This window comes from Balaenoptera musculus, chromosome 8, assembly GCF_009873245.2.
Source record: "Balaenoptera musculus isolate JJ_BM4_2016_0621 chromosome 8, mBalMus1.pri.v3, whole genome shotgun sequence".
In the NCBI taxonomy this organism is placed as follows: Eukaryota; Metazoa; Chordata; class Mammalia; order Artiodactyla; family Balaenopteridae; genus Balaenoptera; species Balaenoptera musculus.
The window spans coordinates 42123920-42151880 of NC_045792.1; the positions used below are offsets into that span (position 1 = coordinate 42123920).

At 34.7% G+C, this 27961-nt stretch overlaps 2 protein-coding genes and 1 long non-coding RNA gene across 4 annotated transcripts in view; 1 reads left to right on the forward strand and 2 right to left on the reverse strand.

Moving 5' to 3' along the window:
* Positions 1-208: 208 nt before the first annotated feature.
* LOC118900216 lies at positions 209-5683 on the reverse strand. Its single transcript, XR_005021061.1, has 5 exons — positions 5458-5683; positions 4501-4573; positions 4011-4132; positions 796-933; positions 209-640 (listed from the first exon to the last, which is right to left on the reverse strand). It is a non-coding gene; the product is annotated as an uncharacterized LOC118900216 (long non-coding RNA).
* A 149-nt stretch (positions 5684-5832) lies between these two features.
* CHORDC1 (cysteine and histidine rich domain containing 1) lies at positions 5833-27314 on the forward strand. Of its 2 annotated transcripts, XM_036862576.1 has the most exons (11): positions 5833-6022; positions 9444-9493; positions 12203-12259; positions 14364-14521; positions 16531-16634; positions 17786-17844; positions 21858-21928; positions 23155-23260; positions 24944-25063; positions 25583-25645; positions 25934-27314. In XM_036862576.1, the coding sequence occupies exons 1-11, from the start codon at positions 5959-5961 to the stop codon at positions 26078-26080; spliced, it is 999 nt and encodes a 332-aa protein (XP_036718471.1). In that variant the 5' UTR covers positions 5833-5958; the 3' UTR covers positions 26081-27314. The 2 variants fall into 2 exon arrangements, with proteins under 2 accessions (XP_036718471.1, XP_036718472.1); XM_036862577.1 differs by lacking the exon at positions 9444-9493 and having other exon boundaries at positions 5874-6022.
* Positions 14547-27961, reverse strand: part of LOC118900210 (N-acetylated-alpha-linked acidic dipeptidase 2) — a 140504-nt gene continuing 127089 nt past the window's right edge. The window contains exon 24 of the mRNA XM_036862570.1: positions 14547-14818. Within this exon, the coding sequence (XP_036718465.1) occupies positions 14659-14818 (160 nt within the window). The 3' untranslated portion in view covers positions 14547-14658. The remainder of the gene's footprint in view (positions 14819-27961) is intronic.

Here is a 27961-nt window from a genome sequence, read left to right on the forward strand (position 1 = left end):
AAAAGAAACTATCTCTAAAATGGGCTTTCTTCTTGGAAAAAAATGTAGTCTAGAATACTCCAATATTAGGACCATGCATATAAAATTTTGGAACTTAGAAACTGTAAGTCTTCGTGATTATTTCTGTATTTATAAGATGATATAAAAGCGGGCTACAAATAAATGACTTAGCAACAAATTTTAAAATTTTGATTAGTTTATTCAAATCTGAGCAAAATAAGTCACTTAGTGCTCACATGCATCATCTAAAGTGTCAAAGTTTAATGAAAATTGAAATTGTTTAGAAAGGCTTGCATTTTAGACGATGTAATGTAAAAATGTAATTTGATGGAAATGCCAGCAATTATTGCACAAGGAAATCATCCTTCCTAATTGACAACATCTTCAAACTTACAGCCTGTAAAATTGTCTTTTCTTTTTCTATTAATAGAGCATGTAGTCCATAAAATTCTGAGATATGATGAATTTCATTTTTTGAAGGTTTAATTTAAAAAAAAAGATATTCAGTGAGAATGCACACATATTCAACATATTTCAATTTGTTTCAGCATGGGTCCTCTCCAAAAGCAGAGCTGGAGACAAAAGCTTATTAACAGACAGTCTATTTTAGGAAGTCACCCCAAAGAGGAGGAGTGGGAAACTGCAAAGAGAAGGAGAGAAAGAAAATTGAATCCTAGGATATCTTATTGAGCTGTATGATTACTGCGGTAAATAGTTGGGCTCAATCCCTCTAAGAAGCCTCGTAGGATACATTGCAGAATTGTCCACTTGAGACACAGACTCAGGCGCACTTACCCACTAGTCCCCATCCAACACTTGGTCAGGGCTGCACCATTAGATGTTTATTCCTACCACTTTCAGGTTTGGTAAGCATCAGAAGGGATGACTGGATTCTCTTGGACATTTTATAATACATACTGGCACCAGAGAAATCTGGGAATAGAGAATGAAAAGTATGTGATTCACTTGAAAGGAGACATTAGGTTACATCCACAATGAGTAGAGTAAAATGATGGGCCAAGAGAATGTGAGGTGGGGCACGAAATGTGTACGATTCTCACCTCTCATTTCATGATGCTGTTGAAACTAATAAGGACACCCTCTTAGGTGGGAATTTAAAAAGTAAAAACAAATAAGAATTTATTATAAGAAAAAGTACTTTCCAATTTTGATATTAGAATTTAATAAATTATTTCCATCAGGATTGCAGCCTACATGGAAATTCAAATATGGGTAACACGATGGAAAGTTGTATTCTTCAAAAAGCTCACACATGCTAAAGAGTATAAACATAAACCTATGTTTTTTAATATACAAAATTATCATTTCTAGTTTCTCTGATTACTTATATTTTATTTCTTCCTTTGTTTTGTAGGGATAAATTTCAATGTATTCTTGTTTGTAATCTTTGTTTTTTTAAACTGCAACTTTCAAAGGACTTTAAAAGCTAAAGGGTTTCTGGTAATCCAAATTTATAAAATATTTCTGTTAAAGATGTTCAGCTTATTTTGGAAAAAACTAACCAAATTTTGGAAGAATCACTTACAAAATATGCAACACTATTGTAGGGGATTTATACTGGTTTACAAAGTAGTGAAATAAATTCAGGACATTTCTAAAAATGTGACTGACGCAGGGAAGCAAAAAGAAAAACAGGTACTGCTATGATTAGGTCTTTTTTCTTTTCTTTTCTTTTTGATTCAACATAGGCTTCACCACAAAAAAGAATTCAGTTGTTATTCCATGTAAAAATATTTGTAAATTCTGACAATCAGATTTCTAATGTAATTCGTACACCATCACAGCTTAAGTAAATAAAATTGTACATGCACCATAACTAAGCCCAAGAACATTTCTGCTTCATAAATTTCTTAATCTGATAAGAACAGTTTGTGCCATGATGTTGTGCTCCAAAAAAACTGGTATTCATATTGTTACCATCTAATCTTTTGTATAGAATGTGTATAATATTTAAAAGCTATGTTACCACTGCAAATTTCAAATACTTAAATATCTAGTCCTCAGATTCTTGTGATATGTGATATGAAAATAGATATATAACCACAACTTTAGGCTATTTAGTAAAATAGCAGAATGATAAGACTACATAATTTATGAAATGGAGCTAAAGTATGCAAGGGCAAATTTATAGCCTTAAATTATTTCATCTGTGAACAAGGGGAAAAAAAGAAATTAAGGCTTTTAACCTTAAAAAAAGAAAAAAGAACAAATAAAATTAAGGAAAACAGGTGAAATAATAAGTGAAACAGAGCAGATGATAATTTAATAGAATTGAATAGAAAGCCCAGAAATAAACCAGAGTAGGTATACATGTGTGTGCATACACAGTATTACAGGAGTAGCTGACTCAACGGTCCTAAGTATAAAAGCACTGGGGAAAAAAAAAACACAAAGGAAAATATGCATAAATCTGACTGCATAAAAATTAAATATTGCTCTACTATCAAAAAATGATAAATAATAAAGGTCAACTATGAAATAAATATTTCAAAAATGTCTATTTTAATATTTTAAAATTATAAAAATCTCTTCAAAACCAAAATAAAAATCTTTAGTTCTCCAAAAGATAAATGAGCAAAGGATATGAGGAGTGAATTCACAAAACACAAAGAAAGCAGAATTATTAGAAGTTATAGTATTTAAGGCTGGAAGGATGCTGTGAACCTAGGACTTTCATCTATTGCTGTTGGGAGTGTAAATTTGTATAATATATCTGGAAAGTAGCATAGGTGTATATTTCATCTTAAATATGTCCATATTATTTTACCTAGAAATTCCACTTTCAAGGATCTAAGTTGAGAAAAAAGGAGATACAAATATTTGTATATAAGGATGTCAATCATATTATTATTTACAAAAGAAAAATATCGGAAGCCACATCTATGTGCAACAACAAAGAATGCCTATGTCATCTAAGAAAATACTGGTATTTGTGGCAATAGGATTGGATATCATTCGGTCATACGATTTCTGCAGAACATTTCAAAGTAAAAATAGTTTTCATTTATTGAGCACCTACCATGCACAAGGCAATGCACTAAAGAGCTTTACAAGTGATTTCCACACTTCAATTGATTTCCATGCTTTTAACACTAGCAACATTTACATGATCTCTAAAGAATTATTATGATTTACATTTGACAGAAGAGAAAATTGAAGTCTAGACAGATTTCCTGAAATGATTAAAGTCTTTTAGGCACTATATTGCAGAGCTAAGATTTGAATCCCAGTCTGACTCCAAAGGTCCACTTTCCACTTTTAGCTATTCTACAGCACTGCTCTCATAGCATGGGAAAAATCTCAAGATACTATGTAATAGTTCGTGTGTGTTGGGGGGTAGGGAGGTGGGAGCTGGATTTAAAGGCTATATAAATTACGGGTGTTACCACCACAAAGTTTCTTGAACAGTTCCTGGTAGTCAGCACTGGAGTGTGGGAATGGACATGAAGTGTTGGCGGTGAAGTGGAATGCACTGTCTCTATACTTTCTTTTCTTACTAAGAATAATTTAATTGTGTAGTTTATTAAAATACCCAAAAGAGGAACATAAACTTCCATATACACTATGACTCCAGTTCTGTTTTTTTTTTTTTTTTAACATTCATACCAATACTTGCCTGGGGGGAGGGGGGAACCACTGGAAATAATTTTATCAGTTACTTTAGTGATCTCAATACTTATTGCTGAGAAGTAGAATTATTGTTGATTAGTTTTTCGTACATTTCTATATTTTCAAATTATCTATTATAAGCATTTATTATTTTCTGATTGTAAAATGCTATAGTTGAAAAACACTGACAATAAACATTAAAGCCATTTAGATGAGTTAGCTTACTGATAAACAGTGCAATGTAATGATAATGCTAGGATACTCAAAGTGGATTTGGCCACAACCAACTTTTTAAACCTCTTCATGGCTCCTCCTCACATCCATGGCTGGTGAAAAAGCAAATTAATACCACTTTTTTGGAAACAATTGACAGTATATACCTTTAAAGTCCTAAAATTATTTTAAAAGGCTTAAGCCCTTGCAAAACAAAGAATGTTGCACACCATCCACTTCTACAAGGATCAAGTCATTAGCCACTGTAGCCACTGACCAGCAGTACACCCTGAAAGGAATTAAGGAGGAAGAACAGGATGAGGCACTCTGTGCTTTGGCAAAATAGGCCCTCTAGATAGTTAGATATCTCAGGAAGAATTTTAATGAAACCAAAATCTTGCATCTTCCCTTACATGGGGAAAAAAAAAAAAAAAAGGCACTAAAATCATTAACTGAGATACTTGTTCCTCCTGGCTAGCAATAACCTTTTATTGAGATGTGTGCTTGACTGCATGTATTCCCTATCCAAAATCATACACACACACACAGACACACACACACACACACACTGGCTCCTCCCCTACTTCTTCAGAGCAGTTCCTCAGAGCTGCTCTGGGCGTGAGTCCTCTATAATACCCAGAATAAAACTCAACTTACAGCTCTTATGTTGTGGGGTTTTGTTTTGTTTTGTTTTTTCAGTTCATACACCTTACTGCTACTTCTCAAAAATCTAAAATAAGAAAAACAACATACAATAAGTTTATCACTGAAGCTTACTGTATAATAAAGTTGGTGAGATTAAATGAAGAATGATTATAGTGCATTTATTCATCAGAAATCTACCTCATCATTCATAATGTGATTATGAAACAAAACAGAAAAATTCTCCTTAGGTAAAATAAAGGAGAATACAACATTGTATATTTCTATGTTAGAATGACTACATAGAAATTTAATACTTCTAGGTATCGAGGAACGGAATATAGAAAAAGAAAAGTCTTCTTTATTGGGGTGGGAGGACTGAACTCATGTCTCATTAACAGACTTGGGATCGTTAGAAATATTGTATAGCTTTTTACTTCTACTTAACAAATACTGATATTACATTTTGTTTGTTCAGTATACCTGTTATCAAGAAGCATTTGCTTTTATTTCAAATACACCAAGTCTGGTAAACATACAAGTTGGAACTAGGGTTGTTTGCGTGTGCCCATTAATGTATCACTACACTTTTTAAGATGCTCTTGATAAAAATCTTACCAGATGATCCAAGATTGGAGAATTCAGCATCGCAAACTGATTAAATGGAAGCTAACACGAAATAATAACAATTACCCCAGCGTCTTAGAGCAATAGTGACCATTTTAGAGCTGTAACTGAGCAACAATTCCCTTGATATTCTAATTTTCAAGTGCTTTGTATTTTCAATGTGATTTGACCTCAATTACTTCGTTATCAAAACTGCTCCCGATGCCTACACTTCTTCAGTGCTTCTGAGATCAGGCCAGGGGAGACACAGAGGGAGGAGATTCGTCCACCATCCCCCTCATCATTTATTAAGCAACCACGTTCCAGGGAAGAGGATTCGGAAATACTGTACGACTCTACACTTACTCTCAGGCAGCTAAGGAGCAAACAAACATATCGACCAAGCTTTTAGGAGTAATTACAGTCTCCAAAGGAAGCACGATGACGGCCTACGGGGACCGAGACGACAAGGCGGTCCGTTCGCTGTGCGAGATACCCGCAGCCAATGAGTGAGGAGATCCGGAGAGAGCGCGTCAGTGCCCCGGATGCCTACATTTCCAGCCTTTAAGGTTTTTCTCCGGCAAATATCTTGGCTGCATCTCCGACCCCGGGCCCCCCACCCATCGTAGTCCCACCTAGAGGGGCCCCCGACTGCGGCCGGCCGCCCGCGCTTCCTCCGCTTCTTCCCATCGCCTGTGCGCCTGCGCGACCGGAAAATTCGCGAAGGTTCCTGAAGCGGAACTGGCCGTTTCCGGAAGCCGGCAGCCGCCCCAGCCTGCAGACGGGTGGTTGTGGCAGGGGAGTTGTAAAGGCAGTGTCTGGCGGTTCCAGGCGTTTGGCCCTGACCCGGAGCGGTGGGAAGAGAAAATGGCCCTGCTGTGCTACAACCGAGGCTGCGGCCAGCGCTTCGATCCCGAGACCAATTCCGATGGTAAGAGAAGCGCGCCGCCGGCCCTCCCTCCCCTCCACCCCCTCCCGGGGACGCCCTTGGGCCGGAGGGCATCCCGGGTCTCCGCGCGAGCCGGCACCGCGCTGCCCGCGCCGGGCCGCCCCTCCCGCCTGTCCGCCCCGTCCGCCCCGTCCGCCCAAGGGTGCGGGACCGCTCTGCGGGCGCCGCGGCAACGGCTTCTGAACCTCTCTCTCTGCCGCTTCCGGACCCACGGACCCACTGCCCCCTCGGGCGCACGTGTTTGCCCAAGTCGTCTGCTCACTCTCTAATTGGCCTGGAAATTTAGAGCATCTTTATCCTCGCCCCCTCCCCCCACCCCAGCGTCTCTTAAAGGAATCAGAAGTTAACCAGGTGCTCTGGGCTCGCTTTGCGGTTGATTTGCTGTGTCCGTGTGTCGGAGGCAGACCGACATTGACTGGAGGGTTGGGCGGCGGGCGGGTTATCCTAGCGTTTAAGTTCGGCCACTTTCTATTAGTATAGAAGTGTATTTGTCTGAAAGCCTGCTGTCGATTTATTCATTCGACCCACTCACTGTTTTAACCTTACTCTTTAAAATGTTCTTGGTTAAGAAAATTATTTTGTATCTTTATGCTGTTAAGTTTTGATACATCTGCTCAAATGGGAGATACATTCCTCATCCTTTACTTTGTAGCCATGTTTGTTGGGTATTTTTGCAATGACCTTTCCATTTAGTACCATGCGGTCTATAGGATACAGTGATTGAATGTCCTCTACAGCACCCAGCTATAGAGTTAAGGATGTAAGGTGAAAGTCAGTGATTAGGTGAACAATAGAACCTGACCAGTGGATTTGAATTTTAATAGGTGAATGGGATAAAGAAGTGAGTTGAATCCTTGAAAATTGTAGGCATAACACTTTCTCAATTCGACTAGCATATATTGTATGTTTTCTATATGCCAGACATTGGTCTATCACTTTATTATGTTATCTCATTTAACCTTCACAGCACCTCTGTGAAGTGTCCATTGTTATACGCATTTAATAGAGAAGCACGGTTCAGCATGGTAGCAACATGGTTCCTCATTGTGTACGAGGTTAAAATTGATACTTAAAAAATCTTTTTCACCTCTTGAGATGTCTGAATGTTTATCTTGGTGCACAGGTGAATTGGGGACATAATTTAAAATGATAAGATCTTTGGTGGGATTCTGAGGAAAAGATAAGTTTAATCATTTTTATGATATTAATATGAAGTTCAGGGAGAAAATTGTGAGACTTAAGTGGATGAAAACATCGAGGAATGAGGGGTTTCAATGCCCTTTACTGTTGGTAGCCTGCGTAAAAAGTAAATTGCTTTAGTGTCTGTACATATTTTACTTTAATATTAAAGGGAAGACTGATGCTTTGTTGAGTGACAATATGTTTATAGGGTGTTATGTACCAGCCTAATTTTAAGGGGAAATGCAGCCAATTTTTTGGAAGTCAGCTTTGTGTGTGTGAAATGGTACAGTGCCCAGGAAAGAGATGAGGGAAGCCAGGAAAACCAGAGGAGTAGACTGTCTCAAGCATTGAGCGTCAACCGTACTAAATTCAGCAGAGAGTTCCCTTAAGGTTGCTGAAACTTTATCTGCTTTAGCAAAATTGGGGTTATATTAGAGACTTAGAATAAATACTCCAAGTGAATTGGTTGATGGAAAATGGGGCTAGGGAGTAAAGACAAGAGCTAATAGCAAACTGTGGACTTGATTAGGAGAACGTTTTATATGATGGGAGAGGTTTGACCTTGTGTATTGACTAAAATAAGAAGACTCCTTTCTAAGATGATAGGACATTTTCATTGGAAACAAAAGTTAAATGAGTGTTTTAAAGAGACATGGTAACTTGCATATGTTAAAAATAGCTATTCTGGAAGAAACACCTCTTCCCAAACGGTATTTTATTCAATCCACACGTGCGAGGAAACTGAAACAGCGCGAGGAAACTGTAACAGCTGCAAGAGGCAGAGTCAGAATTTGAGCCAGCGTCAGACTCAATGTTAAAAGCCCTTGGCTCTTAATCGCTACTGTGTTGTAGCTTCTTACGCATCATATTACTTTGGGCAAAACTGGCAAACCTGATTTAAAAAGAGAAAAAATACTAAAGAGGAAAATGTCCATCTGCTTGTTATGTAGCACTGATTTTCAAATTTTGTTTATAGTAGTTGTATGGTTAAGACTTGACTCACTCCTGCTGCCATTCTGCCAGAACTGTCCATTATTATGATCATGCCTCTTACTGTGTCAGACATTATGTGTTTTATGCCTCTGACTGTATGTAAATTTGATATTTGAAAATATTCTACCTGTTCTCTACTTTGATTCCCCTCTCAACTTCATATTCCTCTGCATATTCATTTCTACTTTGAATCTCCTTTTTCAGCCCTCAGCTCCACTACTACCCTTAATTAATAGCATCTTCCTAAACTGGGCTTACTTACTGTACCATGAAAATACCTGACACTTTTCTTGCTTCATTAGCTAGAATGGTCTCTAGGTAGTAATGAAGGGAAAACATACTGACTTAATACAGCCATAGGGAGAAAAGTACCAGAAATTAATCATTTTAAGGCAACACCAGGAATCAGAGGTTGTAGACAGTTGAGAACTAAACAGACGTGAAAGTTTGAGCAAAGTAGCCTTATATGAAAATTGCACAGGTGTGGAGCTGACCTGCTTTTTCTGAGCTCATGGTGCTATCTAGCTAGGGAATAAGTGTGTCTATTATCTGTTGTTTTTTTTAATGTAATTCTATATATTGCAGACTATAATAAGTCCATTTTCGTAAGAGTTAAGTAAAACTTGGTGGTGTAATGGGGAAGAGTTAGGGAAATAATAGACTAACAATCATTGACAAGCCTGAAAATAGATTGTAGAATTTAAACTTCTTTTTAATGAGGTTTCTATCTAGAAATTGACACCTGTGTAGGAAAATTAAATTAGCAATTAGATATTGTATCAGTTTTTTAAAATTTGAACCTGTTCTTCCAAAACATCTTTTTAGGGAATCTCTTAGGCAACCTTTATGGATCGATGCACATAAGAACATTTAAATTTGATAGTATTTTTGTAAAAACAGAATATGATGGTCAAAATTTGGAGCTTGACGTTCGGGTACTAAAAAATTTTACAACTAAGATTAGAGGAATACAAAATATAATTTGTTATACTTGAGCTATTTGTGTTTTTATTTATAGCTTTCATACTCAAATTAGAATTTTAACCTTTACTGTTTTAATACAATGTTATATTAAGCACTGTGTGTCATGCATCAAATTCGAGCATTACTGAATTTTTAAGGAAAACTATTACCTGCATATGGAAAAAGGATTATATGCTAACACTGAAGGAAATGATGATTTTTCTTCATTATAAAGTGGTTTTTTTTTTCGTTTGTTTTTGACCAGACGCTTGCACATACCACCCAGGCATTCCAGTCTTTCATGATGCATTAAAGGTAGGAACTTGATACATTTCAGTCTTTTCACATTTGTATAGTAAACTCAGAGGTATAATACTAAATCTTTAATTTCTCATTTTTTTTTTCCTCAGCTTGTGACTCTCTGCTTTCTTAATGACCATCTTGGGGTGCTTTGAGCAAGTGCTCCACTAAAGGCAAAGAGGACAGTAGATGGTGATCTTAAGGGCTTTTCCAGTTTTTAAATTGTTACTTTTATCCCAACTCTCACTTTCAGTGCCCCTCATTTCTTCACTTTGAGGGGAAATGAAAGCAATTGTAGAAGCCATAACACTTCTTAATCTTTCAATATATCAGGCAGGTGCTGTTTAATAAGAGCAGCTCTGAATTTTAGAGAACATTATTATAAATACTTAACAGTGCCACTCTTGGGACAGACATGAAAGTTTAGAGTAATACTGTACAGAAAAGAGATGCCACCTGTTTTCCTTGATGTTCTGTAGAATTAGAGAAATAATAGAATATTGTTTGATCAGGTTTTTTTGTGTTGGGTTTATTGATCTTTTAAAATTTATGATAATGTGGTACATTTTCCCTTGTATATCTCAAAAGAAACTGTTGCAGTGTGGCTGCCATGGTTTTCTTAGGAACATAAACAGTCCTATGTGTTTATAAATTATCGATGCCCTTTGAATTTCTAATTTTACCTTTCAGGGAGTAGTTGAACCTTTCTGGTATTTAACTGTTAGCCACGTATAAACAGTGATGTACAAGCAGATAGCAAGTTTATGTTAATATGGTTAGTTCTGAGTGAGAAAAACGGAACAAACTTTCAGTAGGGCAAATTATGATCTGACTCTTCCTTACATCTTTTTAGCCTCTTTACAAGCTTTTATTGGGATAGAAACTGTGGTTCTGTGGGAATACTTATTTTTGCTGGGGGTGAGGGGATTTTATCTTTCCTAAATTGCCATTTATTCTATGTTTGTTTTTCTTGTTGTACTTTGTTTTCCTGTGATGTTTTCCTCCTGTCTCCTAACCATGGGCATACTTCACTTCTCAGTTTTGGCTTCCTGTTTTCTCTCATTCAGCTCATTCATTCTTGTCCTTAATTTATTCTTGTCACCTCTATGCCAGTGACTTCTGCAACATATTTTCATTTATCTGTGTCATTGGCAAGCACAGACGAGTTCTGAAGTGACCCCTTATTCCAAAAATAGCCTGCCTTTCAAGTTTGCTGCTAGTAATATCACTGACTTTCTAGTCATTTAGTCCATTGCTCCTCTTTTTACTACCCAACTGTTAATTACTCTGATTAATTAAATTTACTGGTTTTACTTTGAAGTGTTTTTGTTTCTCTGCTCCGATTCTACTGTTTATTATTGTCTCTATAAACATTTGAAGACTTAGACTTTCCAAGCCTACTGAATTTCACGGCCCGGTAGATTTCAGGCAAAATACATAAATCAGTATGGTGTCTACTGTTATCAGTTTTCTATTTAACCAAGTGAGAAGTTAAACATTGCATTAACAGAAGAAAAAACATTTTAATATTTAAATTAGAAAAGGCATGTTCAGGGAAAAGAGCAGTCCTTAAGGAAAGACAGTTTTCAACCTTATACTTACATTTAATTTCCTTTTCTCATTTTACTGAGGACTACCGTAGATCTCAGATCGGCAGTAGGGAACAATCTGTGTCATGTATGTATCCCAATATTCCCAGAATACCTAATTCTTCATATAGAATTAAGACAGTAAAGCTTTTTTCATATAGAATAACTTTACTGGTGACAATATTATCTATATTAATTGAACCTTATATTTAATTTTGTAGTAATTAGTAATTTTTGATCTATATTTCAGTTCAGAGTAAAAGAAAATTAAATTTCAGAATACAGGAAAATATGAATTGTAGAATATTTAACATTTTCCTTTTAAAAAACTTCAAGGGCATATGGTGAAAATAGTCACTACCAAATTCTTCATGCATACATTGAGAAAAACACTGAGGCCCAGATGGATATGTGCAAGGCTGACTCTTAGTCTGAATTTGAGACATCCCAAGCTTTGAGTCTGCTGCATTTTTATTTCCTTATTCTTTGTACTACATTGGAATTATAGATGATAACTTAAAGCCATTTATTGTTTAGCTACTTGATACTTTGTTCAGAAATCTCATACGGCATTACAGTTTCTATATTTGTATGCTTCTAACTGAAAAGATCATTTAACCTTGAAAGATCTAACAGTGCTTAAGCTGCTACATGAATTAATGTTTTTCTGAAAATAGAATGCTTATTGTTGAGGAACAACTATGCTGAGTTTGTTTAGAAACTGAATTATTATAATTATTATCTCTAACTTAATGGATTTTTAAAGTAAAGCACTTCACTTACTCCCTAGATCCTTTAAAATAGTTTTTAGAAATTATAGATTGCTTTTCTTCTAAAAATCAAGTACTATTCTTGAAAACAGAAGCAATTTCTGTTTCCATATTTCAAGGTGCTTCCTTTCATGATGGGTCACAGCACAAATCACTTGTAATATTGGTTAATTCATTTTTTTAAGTCAAAGACTAATCAGTTCACTTGATTAGGTGAATTATTTATAACACTTAAAAACCATAAAATTATGTGTATACAGGTTACTTCGGGATTCAAGGAGATAAATCCAAATAGAGTGTTTTAGTGGGTTGTGGTTCTCACACAAATAGAGTTTTCATTTTTTTTTCCCTCTTATGTTTCTTAGGGTTGGTCTTGCTGTAAGAGAAGAACAACTGATTTTTCTGATTTTTTAAGCATTGCAGTAAGTATTAATGGGTTTCTTTTCCCCTAGATTATCTCCCAAAAAGTACATATTATGGGGAGCTCCAGAGTTGAGGAGTCTGATTTTGGACATCTGTTGACTAGGCCCTGTTAACTCACAGATAGTACCTTTCTTTTACTCACCTCCCTTCTATGGCATTTAAAATAAGGAATTTATCTGTTTTCGAGATTAAAGTTTCAAGATATTAATTAACCATTTGTCAGTTTAAGTTTATTTTTGATAGCAGTCTTTTTTTTTTATTTCTAGTATACTTTATTCCTTTATATACATCAAAAGTACACCCTAGAATTTTTTCTTACAGCTTATTATTTTTCCTCTAGCTTTTTATTTATTTTTTTATTGAAGTATAGTTGATTTACAATGTTGTATTAGTTTCAGATGTCCAGCAAAGTGATTCAGTTATATATATATACCTATTCTTTTTCAGATTCTTCTCCATTATAGGTTATTACAAGATATTAAATATAGTTCCCTGTGCTATACAGTAGGTCCTTGTTGTTTGATGTTAGTAGTCTTAAAAGACCATCAGAAAGAAGGAACGCAACAATTTAAAGCATTTCCAGTTAGGAACAGTAAATTTTTATCATATCTAAGATACCATAGAGATGCACTATTATTTTGTGTACCCTTAAGAAAGAAATCTAAAGTTGTTAATTAAATGACATACGATTTACCTTATGATTTCAGGGATGTTAAAATGTATGTATAACTCAATGGAATATAGAAAAGGTAGCTAGCATTTATTGAATGTTTACCACCTGCCAGATATGGGAAGTATTCTATTGTTTTATTTAATCCTCTCAAAAAAGGTCTGAATGCCATTGCCTCCATTTTACTGATGAGGACACTGACTTTAGAAAACCATAATTCAAAAAGACACGTGCACCCCAGTGTTCCTTGCAGCACTATTTACAATAGCCAGGACATGGAAGCAACCTAAATGTCCATCAACAGAGGAATGGATAAAGGAGATGTGGTGCATATATACAGTGGAATATTACTCAGCCATAAAAAGGAACAAAATTGGGTCATTTGTAGAGACATGGATAGACCTAGAGACTGTCATACAGAGTGAAGTAAGAAAAACAAATATCATATATTAACGCATATATGTGGAATCTCAAAAAATTGGTATAGATGATTTTATTTACAAAGCAGAAATAGAGACACAGACATAGAGAACAAACGAATGGCTACCAAGGGGGAAAGAGGGGGGATGGGATGAATTGGGAGATTGGGATTGACATATATATACTATTGATACTATGTATAAAATAGATAACTAATGAGAACCTACTGTATATCACAGGGAACTCTATTCGGTGCTCTGTGGTGACCTAAATGAGAAGGAAATCCAAAAACGAGGGGATATATGTATATGTCTAGCTGACTCACTTTGCTGTACAGTATAAACTAACACAATATTGTAAAGCAACTATACTCCAATTAAAAAATAAATAAATAATTGAAAATAATTTTAAAAATAATGAAGTCATAAAGTTTTTGGAGCCATGTATGTCTCTATATATATGAACTCTTGGAATTTGAGATCTGTTGAAATCAACAACCCTTGTTGTTAATAGAAGTGAAACATTTAAACTATTAATTTCTCTGTAAAATGATTATGCCTTATTCTTTGTGATTTAGAAAGAAATAAAGTTTTAACTGGTGGTTTCAAAAAAAAACAAAAGATTAATTAACTTGCTCGAGGTCATATAGCTAGGTAGTAGGAGAACTGAGACTCAAATTGGGGCCCTCTTGTAGAATTCTCTGTGTGAGATCTCCAGAATTTGTCTTCTGTAAACAAGTTTATGCTGTACCTTTAATAGAATAAGTAAAGTAGATATTTATTAAGTGTAATTTAAAGGCCTGTTTTTAATGTATTATTCGCATGTAAGAACTCATTTACAAATATATTATTTAGAGTTCTGTTTTTAGTTTCTTAAGATAAGTCAGTGTGTTAAAAGTGGAGAAAACATGCCCTTGAATTTATTAATAAAGAATTGAAAAATAGTATTTCTGTCATGGCATGTGAAGTAGATGATAGGCTAACTCTCAGTGAATGAAAACCTCTCACCAACAGGGCTGTACGAAAGGAAGGCATGATAGTGAGAAGCCGCCCGAGCCAGTCAAACCTGAAGTCAAGACTACTGAGAAGAAAGAACTATCTGAATTGAAACCCAAATTTCAGGAGCATATCATTCAAGCCCCTAAACCAATAGAAGCAATAAAAAGGCCAAGGTATACTTTATACAGTTGTATATTTTTGTCACACTTGAATAATAGCATTTGTTCCTGGTATTTCCTCTTCTGATTCGGCATAATATCATTTGCAGCTACTGTGTAGTTCACCCACTTTTGAACCATTTGGTTTTCTCTTAGATAATACCTTTCATTTCTATTCCCTTGAGGGCATATACACAGTAGAACTGCAGTACAGGTTTGTTCACTGTGTACTCAGTTATGCTCAGGGCGGGGGAGCCACACATCTTTCTTGTGCCTTGGTGTATATCTTTTTCACGGTGGCATAGTGGAATTCTGTAAAAGAAGCGGCCTTGTCAGGGAATCAGTTTGAGTTGAAAAAGAACTTAGAGGCTTTCCTTCCCAATCTACCACTGTTTCTTAAATAATTTTTAGAACATTCTTGATAGAAAAATATTTAATTTCCTTTCAAATAATTCTATTGAAGAATTTACTTTTATTTTAAAGCAGTGCATTTTAATGTTACTAACTCAGTATTTAACTTTTCCTTGTATTGAGTCAAATTCTGTTTCTTTCATTTGTCCATATTTTGCCACTTAGAACAAGCCTAGTCACTCATCTTTTAACGGTTTGCCTAAAAACTGTTAATCTCATTACTGATCAATTTTTAATGGATTCAATTTACATGGCATATTTGTTAACGTACTTGTAAAACAGCTTTTGGTCATTTTGCAGTAGAATTACACAGGTACTTCATACTCACCTCCTGATCCACTAGACTCTATTTTACAATCCCACACATGCATGTTGGGTACCACTATTACACCAGGTCTTCTTCATATTGCACTTGAGTATTGAATTGTTTTAGAACCAAAGTACAGGACTTAAAAAAACGGATGGTTTTTGGCCTCAAACATGGCCTTTGTTGATATTTTTATTCACACTGTGGACTCATGATTTTCCCAGCTTTTTCTTTATTGATCTTATGTAAATAAATTTATAGCATCTTGAATTATGCCCGACCAAGATAAGAACCCAAAGAGACTTTCTGATGTTTATTTTGTTTTTTTAACCAAACTACTTAGGATGATTTTATTCTATATCCAGCTTATTCATATCATGAGAGATTTTACCAGATGCCTTACTGGCTGATTTGCCAGTGGGAAAAAAATGTCAGAAAAAGCCAAGAATTTTGGCATGGCTCATTATTAAATATTATAGTGGAGTCTACTATAATTGACAGGATGAGTTAATTTTTTTTTAAATTATGGACTACTACTAATTTCACTTAAGAGAAAGTGAGAGAAATTAAATATTTTATCGTAAATTCATTAGATAGTATTGTAGGGACTGAGGATATAGGTTTTTGTGTACTTTGTTAGTGCCTCCTATATCAGTAGGTTTTTCATTAAGGATGTAGAATGAATAACCTAGGATTTTCAGTTTTATTGTTACATTTATTAATATTCTTCATACTTATTGAGTGCCTTAACCAGATTGTACATATAACACTAGACCATTGTGAAATGTTAGGGGACATTGTTGTTACTGTTTTTTTAACCGTACTAAAACTGCCTTGTGATATAACTGTATCTGAATTTATAGATGCATGTACTAGTGTTCACATAAAGTGAACTATCTCCACCAGTAGGGATATGGATTCACTTAGTACCTGTTTATTGCCTATTACATGCTCAGTGTTCTGCTTAGGCGTGGAATGTAAAGGTACTTCGCAGTCCCTTCCTTGGAGTTGCTCATCTTAACAAATTTGTATTCTTACTCTTTACTTCCTTCCCATTAGCCCTACTGATTAATAATTTAATGTGTTCACAATAGCATGATTATTTGATATTTAATATCAGAACTTTTCCTGCTAAGACTTAGAAGTGTAGCTGTCTTAATAGCAGTTATTGTAAAATACTTTTTAAAGAGAAAAACTTGATTGACAAGGCATTTGGCATATCATAAGTAGAGTCTTAAGTATATTTTTACTACAAAGAAATATTTTGGTACATCAGTAATGGTAATAAAGTTTCCAAATTCTCCAGCCCGGATGAACCAATGACAAATTTGGAATTAAAAATATCTGCCTCCCTAAAACAAGCACTTGATAAACTTAAACTATCATCGGGGAATGAAGAAAATAAGAAAGGTAAGGTTTTGTTTTGTATTTTGTAATTTTTTCTGTTCAGTTAACCAATTATCTAAAAGAGACAGGAGCAGTGTAGTTTACTGTATATAAATACGAAAAAGTAGTACATTGTAGTATATTTGTAGAGATGTGGATGGACCTAGAGACTGTCATACAGAGTGAAGTAAGTCAGAAGGAGAAAAACAAATATCGTATATTAACGCATATATTTGGAATCTAGAAAAATGGTACAGATGAACATATTTGCAGGGTGGGAATAGAGACGCAGACGTAGGGAACGGACGTGTAGACTCAGACGGAGGTGGGGGATGAATTGGGAGACTGGGATTGACATATGTCCACTGCCATGTGTAAAACGGATAGCTAGTGGGAACCTGCTGTATAGCGTAGGGAGCTCGGCTTGGTGCTCTGTGGTGACCTAGATGGATGGGATAGAGGGGGGTGGGAGGGAGGTCCAAGAGGGAGGGGATATATGTATACATACAGCTGGTTCTCTTCATTGTACAACGTAAACTAACACAATATTTTAAAGCAATTATACCCCAATTTAAAAAAAAAAAAAGGAGTACATCGTAGTAAAGAACTTATTTTTGATTTTTGTTTACTGAATGCTGGTAAAACCACAAAATGAATATGTGGATTATTCCATTTTGTCTTTATTAAAAATGAGAACCTGTTAATTAAAATTTTTTTCTTCTATTACTCATTACTTTTTAACAGTGAGTTAAAATTTTTTGATAGTTGTAAATGTTTCATTGTGCGTGATATAAAATATATTCAGTATTCTCTGACCTACACCTGGTATCTGGGGAAAAAAGTAACCCTTTCATGATTTCTTTTTTACGTAAGGTTAAGTTATTGGATATAGTATTGCATTGTAGAATAGAAATGTGTCATGTCATATATCAATTTGGGGATATAGGCAAGACTTACTCATAATAATTGGTTTCTTATTAGCTTTTAAGTGTATTACATGAAAGGTCACACAGAAAACTTAGTTATCTAAAATCATTTTAAAAATCAGTATTTTTTTTGTATTTAGATTATTTTATTAAATACTTGTTTTATGGAATAGTTTACTTTTTAAGAATAGCACTATAGTAAACTGTTCTATTTTAATATTTCTATTTTGGTTTTTTTCTTTGTTGTAGAAGACGACAGTGATGAAATTAAGATTGGAACCTCATGTAAAAATGGAGGGTGTTCGAAGGTATATATTGTAAAATTTGTGTTGTGTCATGGAATAAATTTTTAATTTTGAGAAAAGAGAGTAATTGACTTAATTAGACAAACATTTGGGTGCCTTTTATGAGTTGGGCACTATTCCATGGAGCAGGGCTATTAACATGGATAAGAGACTGTCTCTAAGGAGCACCGTGTCTAATAGATCATGGGAATAAATAGTTCTAGTTCAGTCAGCATTTACTGAACACTTACTATGTGCCAGACATTGTTTTAGGGGCTGGGAATATAGTATTAAATAAAGCAAAAATCTCTGTTCTTATGGAGCTGATATTCTAATTTTGGGGGAAGGATAACAAATAAGTTTTTAAATGCTGTGAATTTAGGTAGACTTGAAGAAAATTAAGCAGACAAGGAGATTGAGTAAAAGTATTTAAGTGCACTTGTCAGGGAAGTCCTTTCTGATATGGTGACACTAAATCAGAATTCTGAATAATGTAGCAGATGAGTTATGTAAACCTTGGAGTAGATGTGAGAGTAGTATGTGTAGAGGCATTAGAGCTTGGCTACTCGAGAAATTATGAGAAAGGTCAGTGGGGGCTTGATAAGCGTGCGAAAGTAGGGAGTATGAGAGGCAGGCAAGATTATGGAGGTCCTTATAAGCTACAGTGAGGGGTTTGGGCTTTATTCTAAGTATAATTGTCAATGAAGCCATTGTCTATTTAAGGAGGGGCTTTGAAAAAGATGTCTTTGGCTGATAAGTGGCAAATTTAATGGGGCAAGAGTGGAATCGGGAAGGAAAACCAGCTAGGGTGCTACTGTGGAGACCAGGCATTAGGATATGTTTTTGAGAAGTGGTTAAATATAGGATGTATTCAGACATCTCAGTGAGGCTTCTTTCTGCCTACTCTATATAATATTACACACCCTCCAACATTCCATACTCTTTTTTCTCCACAGCACTTACCACCTTATTACACACTACTTGTTTTACATATTTATTTTGCTTATGCTCTATCCCATCTAACTTCCCCTTCCCTTCCCCTTTTGCACTAAGGTTTAAAAGGAAAGAATGTTATTTGTTTTCTCTTTGCTGTGTCTTGAGTGCTTAGAACAATGCCTGGCACATGACAAACACGTGTGGAATGAATGATATTTGGAAGTATTAGCAGGACTTGCTAATAAACTGGAAGTGAAGCATCTAGGTCAGCGGTTCCCAACCTTTTTGGCACCCGGGACTGGTTTCGTGGAAGGTTTTTCCACGGACTGGAGTGGAGGCAGGGGGGATGGTTCAAGCAGTAACATGAGCAATGGCGAGCGGCAGATGAAGCTTCGCTCGCTTGCCCACCGCTCACTTCCTGCTGTGCGGCCCGTCTCCTAACAGGCCGCGGACTGCTACCGGTCCAAGTCCCGGGGACTGGGGACCCTTGATCTAGGTGATTTGTGCGCCATTAACAGAGAAGGAGAAAATGGAGTTAGGGTTGGGGGCAGGTTTGCAGTCTTCCTTCATGTTAAATTTGACGTCACCTTGCTCATTTAGAGATGGAAATATGAATGCATTCACATGTGTATAAGGTAGAAGTAGTAGATAAAAGAGAATGATTAATTTTTGGGGTGAGGGAGATATCGTGCAAGTGGTAGGGTAATGGAGGAAGATCAGAGCAAAGGTATCCCAGGTGAACTTTGAGAAGTGAATGGCAGTTCTATAAATGGACAAAAAGGGAAAGGATATCCCAAGCAGAGGTGATAGCAGTAATATACAGAAGACAAAAATAGTCAATAACAGTGGTACAAAATTTGCTGATGTAAAGTTGAGATTAAAAGAGATAAGTAGGGTCTAGATCCTGAAAGGCTTTTATACTGCTCAAAACCTTACTTTAGGTCATGCTGGCCATTGAAAAAATTTTTTTTAAGTTTTTTCATTGAAATATAACATTAAATATATAAATATGTTAATTCTGTGTAAGCATAAGGGATTTTCACAAAGCAGAGCCCTCCTTATGCTTCCTCTCATTCATTATTTCCTCTCCCAAAGGTAACCACTTTTTTCTATCAACATAGATTAGTTTTGCCTACTTCTGAACTTACTGTAAATAGAATCATGGAACAGGTACTCATGTCTGTCCTCCTTTGCTTAATAAAATGTTGGTTATCTTGGTTTCATGTAGCTGTAATTTGTTCATTTTCATTGCTTTAAAACATGCCATTGTTTGAATGTACCAATCAATTTATCCTTTCTACTGTCCTGTAAAGTTTTTTGGTTAATGTTACTGTGAATATTTTTGTGCATGACTTTCAGGATACATGTACACATTTCTTTTAAGTATATGACTAGAAATGGTGTTGCCGGTTCATAGAGTGTGTGTGTGTGTATGTTTAGCTTTAACATACTCCCACATAGTTTTACAAAGTGGTTGTATTTACACTCTTACCGGCAATATATTAGGCTGGTTCCTTTTGTTCTACACCTTGGTGACACTCTGCAATATCAGTCTTTTATATTTTAGCCATTCTGGTGGATGTGGAATGTTCCCATTGTGGTTTTAATTTGCACTTTCCTGATAATGATGTTGACTACCTTTTTGTATGTTTATGGCCATTTGGATATCCTGTTTTGTGACATGTCCAAAATCTTTATCTGTTTTTCTATTAAGCTGACATTTTCTTAATGATTTTAGGAATTCTTTATATGTTTTAGCTACGAGTCCTTTGTCCGAGAGGCTATATACCTTTTCACTGTCTTAATAATGGCTTTTGATAAACAGAGTCTCTTTAATTTTAATGAAATTCAACTTGTTCATCTTTTCCTTTATGACTAGGGCTTTCTGTGTCCTATTTAAGATATCTGTTTATTTTAGGGCCATGAGTATTTTCTCATATATAGAGGCACATTTAAATGTGCAAACGACCTGGAACTGATTATTGTATATGGTGTGAGGTAGATGTAATTAAAGGACTTTAAACAAGAGAGTGATACATGTTTTAATTAGGTAGTAGAGTCCAGAAATTGAAGGCAGAGAAATTAATTAGAATCTTTTAGCATAGTTTCATTGCCTAAAATCTGCTAGTGATCATGAGGAAGTTTAGCAAATTAAACTGATAGATATTTTTAAGTCAGATTGACAGGATCTTGTGATAGACTACGTATGGGTAGAGAGGGTAAAGAGAAATTGAAGAGGACTTACAGAATTTTTGCTTTGAAAGACTGAGTGGATATGGTGCCATCAAATAAGATGGGAAGAAGAGTAGGAGGTTTGGGGGGCAGTAGTGATGTTAAGTTCAGAATCTAACATACTGAGTTTTGTGTGCCTATGGAATATCTTCAGGAGGTACACACACCCCGTAATTTGAATTTACAAAAAGTAAATGTACAGAATTTTATTTTCTGTAACTGTAGGATGGTTGCTGTAAATACCAAAATAGACAGAAAATATACTACTGGCTGCATCTATGTTTTATTAACATAACTTTTTGTGAATTCATCTGTAGAGCCTTCATCTACAGCAGCAATGGGGCCCGGATCTTCCAGACAAACCCTGGATATATATATAGGTCTGCAGCTCATTTTACGCTTCGTAGGGAAAAGAAATCATCTGGGACTTCCAGAATCGCTTATTAGATTTTCCATTTTAATTCATAATGTTCACACAGAGTTTACTATGCACATAAATCATCCTATAACTGTATTTCTGATGAGAGTACTAATCTCTTGGTTTCAATATTGTTCTGTAAATTTATAGAACATACCTGAATATGTTTGGGTGTGTCCTCATATGCAAAAGTCTGAAAGTATCTGAATACATCCTTTTGCCTACTTTTATATTTGCCTTTTTCACAGGGAACTGAAACTTAAGCATATCCAAAAAGGAATCATTTTTCATTCCTTATTGGAATGGCCTGAGGTGAATTTATGAATGTTCTAGGTAGCTGTTATCTCTTGGGCATTTTCATAGTTCATAGAGTTCACCATTACTTGCAAATACATGTGAAATGTAACATTGAGATGTGAAACTCATTTTTTCGTCTCTCTTTCTCTTTTAGACATACCAGGGTCCACAGAGTCTAGAAGAAGTCTGTGTATATCATTCTGGAGTACCTATTTTCCATGAAGGGTAACTTATACCAGGCTAATTAAAACTTTATGGTAGATGTTAGAAATGTTAATATGCCTTCAAACATTAAATGCCATGCAGCAATATTAGGTATTTTACTTACATTGTCCTATAATTCTTACAATAACCTAGAAATGTGGGTTTTGTCTTCTTTTTACACATGGGAAAACTGAAACAAGATTACAGTGAAGTGGCCGTTGTGATTCAAACCTCATGTTTTTTTCCGTATTCCCTTCTATTACAGTGTGATGATACTCTTTCTGTTTGAGCTGAACAGGTGTTTTTTTGTTGTTTTTTTTTTTTCTTTGAAGGACTATGCTGTGCATTGTAGGACATTGGGAATTTTGGGCCCTGGGACACTAAGACATCAACATTGTGGCATCTGAGAAAACCCATACTTTTCCACAGCTCTCAGTTGAGAGCCTCTCAATATATTACCCTGTAGTTTATAGAAACACAGTACTGTGTTAAAATCTTCCACTCTGTTTCCATATTCTTCAGGACTCAAACCCAAAGTTTTACTGTAATTTTTGTCTTCCAGTGTTAGATTTTTCTCAAGTAAATAATAGTGGGTTTCACCTACTTTGGGCTTGACCATCACAGGTTGTGTAAACAGTTATTTTTAGTTTGTTTGCATGTTCTCACTTTGCTGGTTTATTAAAATACGAACGTTTTCAATCTTTGGTCATACCACTTCATGGTAGCTTCATGAGGAAACTGGAGTGTGAACTATCAGTGAAAAGCTGATGTTGGATTTTGTGATGGTTTTAAGCATCTTCACTCAGGAACTCCAAAACTGCTATACTAAATGGCATTCTGGTTTTAACTTTAGTCTTCTGGTAGTTTTTTAAGGTTTTTTTTGGGGGGGGGGCGGGGGTGTTGTTTTGTTTTTTTGTTTTTTAATTTTCATTGTAGTGTAGTTGCTTTATAATGTTGTGCCAGTTTCTACTGTACAGCAAAGTGAATCAGCCATATGTATACATATATCCCCTCTTTTTTGGATTTCCTTCCCGTTTAGGTCACCACAGAGCATTGAGTAGAGTTCCCTGTGCTATACAGTAGGTTCTCATAGTCTTCTGGTAGTTTTAATTGTTTAGTAATTTAGACACTTGTAAGATACTAAAGTTACACACTTATTTCTTTTTTGGTTAAGTCACTTATCACTTAACACTTCTGAACTTGATTGTGAGATTTTATTTCTGAAATTTTTCTATAATAATTTAAAGGATGAAATACTGGAGCTGTTGTAGAAGAAAAACTTCTGATTTTAATACATTCTTAGCCCAAGAGGGCTGTACAACTGGGAAACACACGTGGACTAAAAAGGATGCTGTAAGTAGCATTTTAAAAATAGCTTATTGGAGTGTATTTATCTGAGTCATTTTGAAGAGATTTGAGATTATTCTGTCTTTACATTAAAGAAAACAAGTTTTTCTCTCCGTCACACAGTAAAGTTTGATGAGCCTAAAAACTGAAGTTAATCTGAGCCAAGCTCTCTCAAAGCACTGCTCTTTGATCAAAATAGCCATTGTGTATGTTGATACAAATATGTAGGTTTTTGTGAAATAGTTAAGCTAGCCTAAATTGAAGCATATTTTTCTGTAATTCCATACCTTGTTCCCAGTTTTTGTTTTTTAAAAATCACTTTTCTGGTCATTTGATGTTATTAATCATTTAGACTTCTGATTCTCTTTTGGCCACTTAACATCATTCAACCATGTACAGATGTACAAATACTCTTAGTGGCCGAAGAGAAGGATTGCACACTTGTTTCATTGGGATTGTTTTGAAAGCCTCTGCTTGCTACCAGGAAATTTATCAAAAGAAAAGAGAAAGCATCAGTGCCTACTTCCCTGACAGCATTTTAAATAGACTTGTGTCTCTGTAAATAATCCCCCAAAATCCCATTAAATTGTAAGAAGGCGAGCAATTATTTGCTAAATAAACGTTGGTTAGCTATTATTAATGTATCTTAAATTAGTTTTATGTGCTGTATTGGCACTAATAACCTCAAGACAATGAACCTTTTCGGTATGTGTGTCTTTATGTTCAAATTACTTTAGGAATTCATTTAGTCTACATTTGCATATTTTATAGTTTCTGCTTTTTAATAACACATGGGTTTAGGTTATAAATGTATCCATTAAGTTATAATAATTTATCTGCCAGAAAACTTCTAGGAATGTTTTATTAGTAAAAAGTGAAATCTCCCTGTATTTTCTCCAAGGTTCAAAAGTTTGAAAGTTTTGCTTTGAAAAAATAAAATGTTGTTTTATGCTCAAAAGTTTTCATAGTATGACCCTTGATGAAACACGTTTTTTGTTATTTTTTAATGCATGTAGTTATCAAGTATTGAGTGTCTAAGCCAGGTGGCTAAGGGCAAAAAAATGTAAGTCATATAAGTAATTTAAATTCAGTTAGTATAATTGTACGAAAATATAAATATTACTTTTTAAAACAGTAGTGTCTCGCAGTTTCCTGCATTAAATTACCCTCAGTTATAGAACAAATCACAATTTGTCTTTCAGATAGTTATTGTTATAGCAGTGTATCACTCATAGGTAATAATATTTTCATAATAGTAATCAAAAGATTACTTCCACAAATTCTCACCCTTTTTTGCATGTTATTATGAGAGGAAAGTATTCAATAACAACAACAGATAGTTATAACTAGTCAATTATTTTTTCCCAAATTTCAGTTTGTAGAAAATAAATGGAAAGTTCTTATGCATGAGGTTAAGATGTTGTCTGGTTTATCCTGCTAAGCAAATGTGTTTTTCACTTCAGTCTTCAAAAGTGTGTTCTCAAATCATAAAACTATAAGATTCTTTGTATTTTATTTTATTGGTTTAACTTGTTGATGGGAGCTTTAGAAGTTGTTTGTGCTTAAAAGCATTAAGGGCTCAGTTTTGTGTGGTATTTTTGTTCTCAATTTAGATGGGTTAAATTACTCTTTTTAAGAGGTTAATTATGTGGCACTTTGTAAATTCATAAAGTTTCTCTTACATTACAGGGGAAAAAGGTTGTTCCGTGTAGACATGACTGGCATCAGACTGGAGGTGAAGTCACCATTTCAGTATATGCTAAAAATTCACTTCCGGAACTTAGTCAAGTAGTAGCAAATAGTACACTGGTAAGTACACTAAACATCTTTGAGTAAAAATTATACATTATTCTGAATGTTAATGTCTTATAAAACATTGATCTTGTTTGAGCTGTTTTTAAGATCTTTTAATCTTCCCCATTTGAAAATTAGTTTGAAATTACTTTCACAGAAACTATTTTAAATGAAAGTTTCTGCATAGTAGTTACTTCTGAAGCATGGAGATACTGTAGTAGCTTAGAATACCAAATAATAATGGAACTTAATTCTCAATATGAAACTCCAAGTTAATTTTTCTTGGTTTTTTCAAATTACAAAAGTACAGTATTGGTAATTAATCGTTTTTTCAAATAGAAAAAGTACAATATTGGTTTTTTAATGGTTTAAAAATGGTTAATGGTTTTTCCAAATAAAAAAAGTACAATATTGGTAATTCCTTAAAATAGCTTAAATGATTTTTATCAGTATCTTCTTATTTTTATAATTAGTGTTTTACATCATAAATCTTTACTTTGGTTTTGATCAATTAATCAACTTTTTCTTTTTCAGTTAAATGTGCACATTGTATTTGAAGGAGAGAAGGAATTTCATCAAAATGTGAAATTATGGGGTGTAAGTATTATGAATCCGGCAGAATTTTTTCTTAATATTTAAAATACCATTGTATAATAAAAGACAGTACTTTAGTAAGCATTGATGCAAAGTAGATGTATAACTTACCATTATTTCTTACCAAAAAGTTTCAACTAGGGATAGAAATGGCCTTAGAAGCTTGGAATTTTGACTGTTAGCAATAGGCATAGGCACAGACATGAAATCTTGTTTATCGTTTCAACCTACTTGCCTCTAAAACTAATAAAAGCACCCAGGTGTACTGTAATTCTCTTTGATATGTTGCAGGTGATTGATGTAAAGCGAAGTTATGTAACTATGACTGCAACAAAGATTGAAATTACCATGAGAAAAGCTGAACCTATGCAGTGGGCAAGCCTTGAACTGCCTGCAGCCAAAAACCAGGAAAAACAAAAAGAAGATACAACAGAATGAGTTGAGAAGGAAAAGAAAGTTATTGACTATTTCAGAATTCTTAATATGTGGTGAAGTGGTGGCTTGCTGCTGTACTCTTGTTTTCTTGTTGTTGTTGTTGATGAATCTGGCGTTTCAGGGTCTACAGTAGGTCCAAGCCAAAGTCAGTTTATCTTTTTGTGCCTCCCGTATCCCTTTTGAGTTACCTAAGACTGATTATTCATTTCTCCTCACTAATAGAACTGTAGTTGTGTCTGATACTTGAAGCAGCTAGAAAATAGCTCACAACAGTTACAGCATTTCGTAGTATATTATGTTAATCAGAGAAATGTAAAGAAACATTTGTTTTTACATTTCTTTCTTTTATCCTGTAATTAGTAAAGCAAGATGGAATGTCAAACTTTCAATTAGTTTTTTCATGAGTTTGTGTTCCTATGATACTTGAAAATCTTTAAGGAAGAGATGAAGCTCTGCATTCCTTTTTCCACTCAGCAGTTACGTTTTGTGGGGGGATTAACTTGAGGTAGTGTAGTAAGTAGTAATGGGGAATATATGCATTGATTAACAAATTTCAATTCATTTACAACTAATTGGATTAAAAATTGCATCAGTACCTATATAACTGGCTAAGCAGTATGATTTAAGAGTATAGGAAACATTATAAATAAGAATATAAAGGTATCAATTTGGTTAAAATTCACCATTTTATCAGACGAAGCAATAATGTTAAACATCTTTTTCCTGACTATTTATAAGGTCTTTGTATGGTGTTATGACTGAATTGTACCTAATTTATAGCCTACACCCTCTTAGAATCTTTTATTAGTTACAAAGATCTGGCCTCCCTGATGGAAAAGTGTCTGTAAAGTTGTTGACTAAAAGGCTTATGGAAATACATTAGGGTATCAGAAAAGTAAATATTTAAGCTTTGCTTTATGACAGCTATTACATGTTAAATAAACAAAATAGCTTATTCTTTTGGAGTTTTTTTTTTTTTAAGGCTTTCATGAACAGCTTGACAATTCTTGGTGATACAATGTTGACTATATATTGTATTTGATTAAATATAGGTATCACAGAATTAGATTGTTTATGCTAATTGAAGTCATTAAAGGATAGTTACTTTTTGAGGCAGTGCAGAGCTCACAAAGAAAACTGATATTAAGACGTGTTACGAAAGCCGAAACTCTGGCAGAACTTAATAAGTTTGGGTATGAATTATGTTTATATAGATTAAAATGATTATTTTCTTAAGCTCCTTGAGTGTTTCTCTTTTCTTGGTATTAATGGACTTCTTATACAGAAAAGTTTGTAGAAGTACAATTTCAGTTAATAGTATATCTTAGTCTACTACCCTTAACAGGTAACTATTAGATGTAGTTATATAATTCTTAAACGGTTTAGCTGCGTTACGTATAAAGACAGAAAAATTGGCAGCCAGCTTTCATGACCCTAAAATACCATGGCAAGAAATTTTTGCAGTGAAGATTGGACTCAGAGTATATGTTTCTAGTACTTGGGGTTGTATTTAAATTTTTTTAAAGTTATCTTTCATAATTTTGGAACGTGGGTTCATTTGGAGACGTGTAATCTTGTGTATTGTTTAGGGGAAGGATTGATAATTGATTCGATTTGAGGTAATGATTAGTAGACCCTTTTTTGAAGATTCCTTCTTGAGGCTTTTTCCCCTGAGCAGTATCTTTATATGTTATGTGCCCGTGAACTATTTAAAGCAAGCGTATTATTCACCTACGAGTTAGTTACAAAGCACTGACCTTTTTTTATATATATATGTGTGTGTGTGTGTGTGTGTGTGTGTGTGTGTGTGTGTGTGTATATATATATATATATATATATCATTTGTCAAAAAAAATGCTTATTAACTTTATTAAGTTGTTTCTC

Excerpts from the sequence above, each read along its gene's own strand:
- CHORDC1 (XM_036862576.1), top strand. The coding sequence starts at position 5,959 with ATGGCCCTGCTGTGCTACAACCGAGGCTGCGGCCAGCGCTTCGATCCC. Across the intron at positions 14,522-16,530 it reads GAAGCAATAAAAAGGCCAAG|CCCGGATGAACCAATGACAA; the intron begins GTATACTTTATA and ends CAAATTCTCCAG. Across the intron at positions 25,646-25,933 it reads AAAATGTGAAATTATGGGGT|GTGATTGATGTAAAGCGAAG; the intron begins GTAAGTATTATG and ends GATATGTTGCAG.